We start from the raw sequence: 10124 nt of genomic DNA, 5'->3' as shown, positions 1-10124 counted from the left end.
ATATAAAAATGGGCTAGAGATCGCCAGTAACTAAAGGGAGATCACCATACCCTGGCAGAATTTATATCATCCCTTCAGTCACTGGCGATAGTTTACCAGTTCAGCCTTATATTAAAATGACGAAAATACTGCGTTTAAAAATGTTGGCATGCATATAAATACTTCGAATGATGTGGGACAATAACTTTACCCTACTTCAACCCCTCTTGAGGGTTCAGCCACTAACAATCTAAGTTATTAATTAGCACTACCAATTTATAAAATAATACATTAAGCACATCAAAAGGTATGAACAAGTTCGATTTCGTTTAAAAAGAATAATATTAAATGAGAATTAACATCATTTAAAATGTCCTTAATTGTTTTAACACTGAAATATTTATCCCTTGTGATGGAAAAATCAACAAGTCAAGCAGGATATTTGGTTTAATTTCATGTCATTTATTGATACTACCTGGGTGTCCCACTTCTTTTGCATCAGATCACGGATGTAAGATCTAAGTATGTCATATTGGCCAGTAGCAAGATCATTAATTAATTCGAGAAATTGGATTGAAAGTGGATGTTTGCAAGATATATTTTTAATCGCCTGAAGGCACGAAAGAGAATCTGAAAAAATAATGAACTGTTTATGTTTAGATTGGTTTCTGATATGTTTTATTGCTGTAAAAATGGCGTTTGCTTCTGCTGTGAATATGGAACTGTTATCAGGTAATCGTGAAGATATTGTTCTGGATCCAATGACAGTGGCACTAGCAACTGCGTCACCATCCTTAGATCCATCAGTAAATATAGATTTATAAGTGTCGTAAGTGTTTCTTAATTGATTGTATTCGTGTTGGTATATTTATTGGTTAGTATCTGATTTATTTAGTTTTGTTAGTGTAAGGTCTACCTCTGGCTTGACCATTTGCCAAGGAGGAGATGAAAAAAGTTGAGTAGGAGCTATATCTTGGAGTTTAATATTAGAAGCTGATATGGCAGATTTTATTCTGATTCCGAGTGGTGGAGTGAGTGTTGATTTCTTATTGTAAAGATTTTCGTAGAGAGGATTGAATATGCATTCAAACGCTGGATTTGACTGATTAGAATATAATTTAGTGATGTACTATAAAGGTAATTTTAGACAGCGTTGTTTAAGAGAAGGTTCATCCGCCTCTACATACAGACTGTGAATGAGAGACGTTCTAAAGGCTACAAGGCAAAGCCTCAGGCCCTTGTGATGTATAGTATCTAGTTTTTGTAAATTTCTTTTGCAGGCTCCACCATAGCCAATGGAGACATAATCAAGTATTGTACGGATCAGTGATCTATACAAGTGTAAGAGGGTTGTTTGATCCCCTCACCACTTTGAATAAGACACTGCTTTCAATGCTTTCAATGCTTTTAGGTATTTAATATGTGGGGGAAAGGTAAATGGTTAGCAAAAATAAGTTCCTAGAACTTGGCCTCCTTCACAACTTTGATAGGGGTGCCATTTAGAAATAGTTCAGGGTCCTTATGCGGTTTATATTTTCTGCAGAAATGTATACAGTTAGTTTGTGATTTGGAAAATTTAAATCTGTTCCCTAGACACCAATTGCCTTTCTATTGTGTGCATATTTTTACCACGGCAAGATGTATTAAAATCATCCACAAAAAGTGATCCATCTCCAGAATCATTAAATACTTTTGACAATCTGTTAATTTTTATTCTGAATGAAGTGACAGACAATCTACTGCCTTTTGGGACACCCTGATCGTGATTATAATGATCAGACAGGTCTGTGCCCACTCGGACTTGAAATTGTCTTTCTGTTAAAAACTGAAATATAAAATGAGGCAAACGGCCTCTTAATCCAAAATCATGTAGATCTTTTAAAATACCATGTTTCCATGTTGTATCATAAGCTTTTTCTTAGTCGAAAAATATCGATACAGCATGTTGTTTATTTACAATGGAATTTTTAATGAACGATTCTAAACGCACCAAATGATCGATAGTACTTCTGTTTTTCCGGAAACCACATTGTATATTGGTAATAACATTATTTGTTTCCAAGTACCACATTAATCGATTATTTATCATGCGTTCCATAGTTTTACAAACACAGCTTAGTGAGAGATAGAGATAGGTAATTTGATGGATCAGAATGGTCCCGTCCAGGTTTTGGTATAGGGACAAAAATGGCATCATGCCATGAAGGTGGAAAGTTCCCTGATGTCCAAATATATTCAACATAGTTTCAAGACATGATTCGGGCAAGTGTTTTAGTAGCTGATAATGAATATGATCAGCGCCTCCTGCTGTATCATGAGCTTGCCCTAAGGCAGTATATAGCTCATGTTGTGAAAATACTTCTTTGTAATCTTCACCATTATCAGATGTAAAATTAATGTTTTTCTCTTCCTGTTGGAGCTGATATTTGTTAATTCCTGGAACGTCATTAGATTAAGATGAATGTTGAGATAATGTTTCCCCAAGTCCATTGGCAATATTAGATTTATCAGTAAGCAAAGTATCGCCATCCTTCAGATGATTAACTGTAGAATGTGATCCCTTGCCTTTGATCCTTTTAATCATGTCCCAAACCTTGGACATGGGGGTACGAGAATTTATTTTTGAGACATATTTCTTCCATGATTGACGTTTATTTTGTTTGAATAGACGTCTTGCCTTAGCATTTGAAATTTTGACAGTGTTGAAGTTGTCGACAGTAGGATGTTTACGGAGGTAATTCTCCGCCTTCTTACGACATGTCCTAGCTTGTTTGCAATAATCATCAAACCATGGTTTACGAACACGTGGGTTGACAGAGGACTTAGGAATTGATTCATTAGCAAATTCATTCAGTTGATCAATAACATTCTGAAAAGATGTAGGTTGTAATCTGTATTCCATTGAAGTATATTTGAATGGTTCATGGTGGTTCTATAGGAGAACGTGAAGAGGAGTCACTACTGTTTGAGTGAGTGAGTTCAGATGTATAGTCACATCGGCAATATTTCAGCCATATCGTGACTAAATCAAGTTGTACAGTAATATTACATAACTATAGACTATAAAATCTGTCGTCAATGGACAGTAAAAGAACTAAGGTATCATAGCTTTAAATATAAAACTAGTAAGTAATAAAATTTTGACTAATCAGTACAATACATTATAAAAGTTGGCTAGAGATCACCAGCAACCAAAGTTAAGCCACCATACAAGGGACCACGGGGACTTACGGTACATCTGCTTCCTGCGTGGTGCCCCAGCAGGATTTACACCATCCCTCTGGCAACTGGTGATTGTTAGAAAGTTTAAGACAAAGCATTCAAGAATTCTGCGATTAAAACCATGGAAAATGAAAAATACTTTGAATGAAATAAGATTTATTTACCCTCTCAAGGGGACAATTATTTTATGTTACTTCAACCCCCTTTGAAGGTAAGCCACTAACAATCACAGTTATATAATCATTTTACCAAATTAAAATCACATACTTTTTACAATACATTTGATCAAAATTTATCTTTTAATTCAATTTCTTTTAAAAAAAAAATAATTAAATGAGTACTTACATTAAAAAGATCCTTCATTGATGAAACCTGGAAATAATTATCCCTTGTGATGGAAAAATCGATACAGTCAAGCAGGGCATGCTTGACGGTGATTCTTTCATCACAAGGGATACAGAATGGAGGAATCATTTGTCTGACTCACAGATGTTGTAAGCATAGGCACAGGGTGTTCAGAGGGTGCCCATGTCAAGTCAGTTTCCCATTCTATAGATCTTGTGGTAGAAGGGCGAGAGACAGCAGCAGCATAGGTTTGCACTGATGGAGGTGACCCTTGACAACGACATTTTTAGCCTCCTAAAAAGAAATGTTATTTTGACATTTGACTGTTAATATATCTTTTTCATGTTTCCAAAGAGGACAGGATTGTGAAGACGCAACATGTTTACCCATACATTTAGCACACTTGGGGTCAGCTGTACAATCTGAGGCGTCATGATTTCCACCACAACGGTGACAAACAATCGGCCGTGTCCAAACGTCTGATACTTGTAACATCGGAGTTGATTGGGGACATACACCTCCACTCCGATGTTAAAATAGCCTGCCTTTATAGATTAGGGTATGGTTTACAGTGAAAAAGTGAAAAATATGTATTTGTTTGGACAATGTTTTCTCATCCTTTCTTGTTAAACGTTTCACTGAAGTTCTTCAAGAATTTCCTCTTCTGTCATTTCTGCCAGACAACGGGCTCTGTCGCGGATGATCCCTCGACTTGAGTTTAGCGTTCTGTGCGTAGAGACAGAAACTTCACTGTTTGCAAAAGTAGTACATTTCAAAAGATTGATACCTTGCTGTCTCCGTGCACACTCTACGAAAAGAGATACTCTGAAGCCGTTTAACAGTCTTGACTTCACCACAAATACCTGCAATGGCTTTAGATATGGCAAAAAGATATATTTTCAAAGGTGATTCATTTTTTAATCGACAACTTGAAACCGTGTCCAAGAATTAAAATTTTGTAGAACAGAAACATCATCATCAGATGATGAAATCTCAGCTTCCAGACGTCTCTTCTTTTCATTGCGGTTTGAACCAGAATGATTGTGAGCCATGATGAAAGTAATTTATTCAGCACCCCTGCTCCCCACACACCATGGGGTGCTACAAAGAGCGATGTTTTATTGCACCGGATCTCCTACATGCAAACATCAGGGATACAGAGGTGGTATACTCCAGTAAGAACAACATGAATAGCTGCATTTGTCTATCAAATAAAATGCTAGGCTGGCTCGGCCCATGACAAGAAATTGAAGACATACAGAACTCAGAGGTCGAAAGTACCAGATTGGCCCATGAGCCACCGCCTTCTGGCATGGGACTCTAGGCAAGTTGATAACAAAGAATTTTCATTTATAACATTCATACCCAACATTCATATCAATTGAAAAATTATAAAATGAACGTGTTGCATACACAGGGCATGGCGTGACCAGCGGATTGATAGAATCGGGCCCATTCTACCACCCATCTAGGTGAAGTCAGGGTCAAAGTGGTGTGTTGGACAAGAGAACACAGGTGCGGATCCCAGGGCAAACGGGTTGCCCAATTTAGTCGCCTCATACGACAAGCAATGGGGTGCTGAGGACACATTCAACCAGCACGAATAGTGAAATGGCAGAATATTGTTCTACGTGTGCCAATAAAGTAACTGTATTATTAAGTCGGATGAATAAGGTGAGTATCCGATGCATAAGAAGAAAAGAATAATAGATAAAAAGGCAGATTAGTGTAGCACCATTTGTACCAATAAAATGTTTTAATAACCTGAAGAGCACCGAGGATCAGATGAATAAGAAATTATAGATACTCACTTTCTGTAGTACATTCATTTGATCATATCTATTACCTACAAACCTGCACATGCAACCATCCCGTGTACAAAACAGTGCTGCATTAGTACGAACATATTTTCAACGAGAATTCCAACATATCACAGTGTGAGTAAACATGGACAAGCAAATTATACTTACCTTGTTCCCCTCGTCTGTCGGTTGTGGCATGGGTAAAATACTTTCTTAATATATACCAGAATGCAGGTGTCAACGCAATTTGAAAAGTACAGAAATTCTAATAATTGTGGAATATATATACATAATATGACTGTTTCGGCGGATCATCTAGTGCGATTATTATCTTGCACTTACATTTTCTATTAAATAAACATCCATGCGTCACAACAGCGCTTTTGTTCCTCCCGTCGTTTGTAGCAGGTTGCACATTAAACCTCGAAATCTTCATATCTTCAAATTTTATCATCACTTTAATTAAAAGATGCTGTCATTTAGATAAGATATCATTACTGATATAATACACGTATATATGTGGTATTTTCAGTTGTTTGGAAAACACATATATATGAACTATATATTCAATCAAGGTAATTGGATCTCTTAAACCCCTGCATACAATTAAATCCTGATCTGATCATGAACATGAGCGGTTAGTGCCGCGGTTTTGAAGTGGTGCATTCCTCATTTCCCAGCCATTTTGCATGTACCATTATTCTCACCTGAAGCGGCTAGAGACTTTGGCGATGATAATTGTAGGTCTCTGTGTTATAATTGAATGGTAAATACATGCATTGTCAACGTATCTGCCATATCCAGGTTGGGATGAAATTAAAACAGCTATCCTTGGACTGAGTTAACGTTGTGAGGGTTATTTGTCAACTTCTTTTTGAAAAACTATGTGTTTTAAACGCTAATTTTGAATTACTCAAGGCTATGGGTATTTTAATGTTGAACTTTAGTAATATTTATTACATATGTAACTACCTTTGACCACTTTTCGGAATGTTCAAACATAGCGGACCTTTGTGCCCTGTGTAGTTACCCGTTGAGCAGTGTGCCGCGTTGCAAGAGAGCGCCGTTTTTAAAGCGTTGTTGTCGTCATGGTAGAATGGAGGTACCTCTAAAGCGCTCGGTTCCAATTTTAAATGAGAGGTATCTACTCTACAGTGGGACTACATCAAATTTTAAAACACAGTAAGTTATCTCCTACTTGAAAATTGAACTGTTGTTAAATTTGATTGTGTGTATTTAACCGTCACTCAATCCTGAAACATTTCGTAAAATAATCTGTGTACTTTTTTGTTAAAAAAAAATTGGTTCAACGAAGACAGGCTTCAGAAATGAATTTGCAACCACATGACCCCTACCATGTTTTAAATGTTGTAGATTTGTGCCGAAGAAGCAAATGTATTGATTTTCTAAGATATAATTTCTTACCTTTGCTCCTCAGTTTAGTTCAACTTCCACGTAATCAAGGCCTTTGTCATGGCAGAATAACAAAACGTTCTTCATATGGAGTCTTTGTATGTCGGTCACATTTAACACAAGTCTGGAGTTATTACACCGAAACATGATTATTATTATTTGATGAGGGAGAAGGTCTCAGGTTAAATAGGTATCCGCACTCAGATAAGACTTAAACTGAGAATAATAACTGCAATTAGAAGAAAAAAAACGTCGAAGGTGTGTTGCTTATATTTAATAAAGCAGTCATAAAATCTGAAAATTGAAGATTCCCACGAATGATGAGATTAAACCAATGTCTTGCGACAGCGATTTAAAACATATCTAATTGTGTCCTCTAAAACTGTTTACAAGTTACAGAAGAGTGAGAGAAACAGAACGGATGTACGCTTGAAGTAGTGTGTGACGTAGCATTTCTCATTATGGAAGCACCCCAATTCTCCGCTTCCGATGGAGTTTCGCACTCAACCATCGGTTGGCAAGGTAATGGCCACCATATTTTGGGATGCAAGAGGCATATTACGGATTGATTACATGCCACCGAAAACCTCAACCAATGAACAGTATTATGCTAATGTAATAAAAAAATGCGAAAATCTATTCGCCAGAAACGCCGTGAGATGTTAACACGTGGTATTCTACTTTTACATGACAACGCTCCGGTTCACAAGTCGAGAATTGCACAGGCCGCCAAATGTGAATGTGGATTCAAACAGTTAAATCACCCACCCTACAGCCCAGACTTAGCCCCCAGTGACAATTTCCTGTTCCGGCAAATGAAATCTGCCCTACGTGGAAGACGTTTCCAGGATGACGAGGGCATAAAGGCTGCCACAGAGGCGTGGTCAGAGGGACAATCTGCGGATTGCTATAATATGGTATAAAAAAGTTTGAAGGACAAATGGAATAAGTGTACTGACGTGAATGGAGATTATATCGAAAAATAACAGTGCAAAAGATATTCTGCGACTTGATCTTATATAGAAGTTGCAAAACTTATTGAACGCCCCTCGTATATGTAGTGTATCGCAATGTACGAGGGCCATTCAATATATAACCAGCCTAACCTATTTGCTACTGCTCCTCACTTCTTCTTTTTCAACATAATCACCATTGAGGTCTATGCACTTTGTCCAGCGATGTGTGAGAGCTAAAAGCCCGTTGTGATAGAAACCATGGGGTTGTTCGTGTAACCACCCCTCCACTGCTGTGGACCGGAAATGACGTCCACGGAGTTCTTTCTTCAAGTTTAGGAAGAGAAAGTAGTCGCTTGGTGCCAGGTCTGGTGAGTAAGGTGGATGAGGCAATACTTTGAACCCGTTCCGCTTCACTGCGGCAACCGCAAGTCGACAGGTGTGCACTCTGGCATTATCATGTTGGAGCAGCACACCTTTTGTGATCTTTCCACGACGTTTGGCAAGAATAGCAGTCCGCAAACGGTCCAGGAGATCGGAGTAGTACTCTCCAGTAATAGTCTGGCCACGTGGCAAGTAGTCAATGAGCAAGACCCCTTTGGTATCCCCAAAGATGGTTGCCATGACTTTGCCAGCCGATGGTTGAGTCTTAAACTTTTTGGGACGGGTTGAAGCAAAGCCAGTCCACTGCTTACTCTGTTCTTTGGTGTCTGGGTCATAGTGGTGTACCCAGGTTTCATCACCAGTAACAATTCTCTCCATAAAGTTGTCTCCATCCCGACTGCATTGCGTCAAAAGTGCCTGACACATTGACGCACGTACAGCCTTCTGATCATCGCTCAGACATGTCGGGACCCATCGGGCAGACATCTTCCTCATACCCAGACGATCATGCAAAATGGTATAGACACTTCCCTCTGAAATGTCCAAGGCCTTGGCCATTTCTGACACCTTTATTCGCCTGTCTTTGACAACCAGTTGTCTCACAGCTTCACTGGTTTGATCATTGGTCACCTCTACAGGCCTGCCAGGGCGTGGCTCATCTTCCAGGTCCCCCAGACCCCTCTTAAATTCTGCAACCCAGAATTTGACCTGTGCATACGAAGGTGCACTGTCACCACAAACATCTGACAATTCATCATGTATCTCCTTTCCCGGTTTCCCTTTTAAGTAGAGGTACCTAATAACAGCCCTGTATTCAACCTTTGACGAAAATTTGGCAGCATCTACCCTTGCCATCTTTATAGATCACGTGTGTGACTCCAAATACAATTTCCTCAGTGAAACTTTGTCTATGCACGTGACATACATTGGTGCACAGCACGTGACAAGCATGCAACCGTTAAGATCTGATAAATAGCTTAGGCTGGTTATATATTGAATGGCCCTCGTATAACAAACTCTCTTCCGCTTTTCTATTTTATTGTTGTGTATGCACAGTGAGTGATTTTGTTGCGATGTGTTGTAATGTGTTCGCTTAACAAACTTAATGCCTCAATTATGCATGCAAAGGTTATTATTTTAACAAAGAAATGTCTCCAGGTGTGTCATCACCATATCCGTGCTCGTTGCTTTCACCCAAGCGAAAATGTCAAACGTCTAAGACCTGCATCACTTCGCACTTCCTTTTACATCAAGTTGACACGCCGTTATATAGAGAGATTCAAAGAATTAAATACTTTATTTCTGTGTCTTGCATTAAATGCACACACACACACACACACACACACACACACACACACACACACACACACACACACACACACACACGCAACACACACACACGCAACACACACACACACACACACACACACTAATAAGTAGAAACAAGATTTTTCTATCTTACTATGTTACTATTATTCCATGTTTCCCGAGTCAACATATCACAGTCAGTCAAGTTAAAAAAGTCCTGATACGCACTCGTTTTACTTAAATTACTTCCAAAGGTCCAAAGTGCGTTGCATTGTTCTTAAAGTTTAAAGACTTTCTTCTCCAATAACTATGGTTACATTTTCCCATTTTCATGTATAAAGTTGGCGATCCTGTCTGTTGTCATATGCTCTAATCTCGTAAGCATTTCGCAAACTTCTGTTCGTTGAATATCTCGTCGTGTAGCTATATTTGATGCATTTCGTCTGCCTCCAAGAGGCACGTTTTATTCGACTGGACTTCTCTGTACATGTTAACACCACAAACACCTCATCCATAAATTAGCACTGGTTCCACAAGAGATGTATACACCATGTGACATGCCTCCAGTGCGACAGTACTTGGTGTATAACGCTGATAGGGCTCTCCATAACTCTCTATATAACTGAAAAGGGTCTTTAAGACAAACGCATTCACTCACTAATATGTGTAATTCTTTATTATTCTACAACCAACCGCATAACCAAATCTTTTGCTTGAG

At 38.6% G+C, this 10124-nt stretch overlaps 1 protein-coding gene across 1 annotated transcript; it reads right to left on the bottom strand.

The window, feature by feature from the left end:
* Positions 1-7867: 7867 nt before the first annotated feature.
* On the bottom strand, positions 7868-8953 carry LOC125373352 (histone-lysine N-methyltransferase SETMAR-like). The gene has a single exon (XM_048384494.1). It carries the CDS (start codon positions 8951-8953, stop codon positions 7868-7870), a length of 1086 nt encoding a protein of 361 aa, XP_048240451.1.
* Positions 8954-10124: the final 1171 nt, after the last annotated feature.

This window comes from Haliotis rufescens, unplaced genomic scaffold, assembly GCF_023055435.1.
Source record: "Haliotis rufescens isolate VD_foot unplaced genomic scaffold, xgHalRufe1.0.p SCAF_1, whole genome shotgun sequence".
NCBI lineage: Eukaryota > Metazoa > Mollusca > Gastropoda > Lepetellida > Haliotidae > Haliotis > Haliotis rufescens.
This window is presented reverse-complemented; position numbering and strand designations above follow the sequence as displayed.

Bases quoted from the DNA above. Each gene is read 5' to 3' on its own strand.
- LOC125373352 (XM_048384494.1), bottom strand. From the start codon at position 8,953: ATGGCAAGGGTAGATGCTGCCAAATTTTCGTCAAAGGTTGAATACAGG.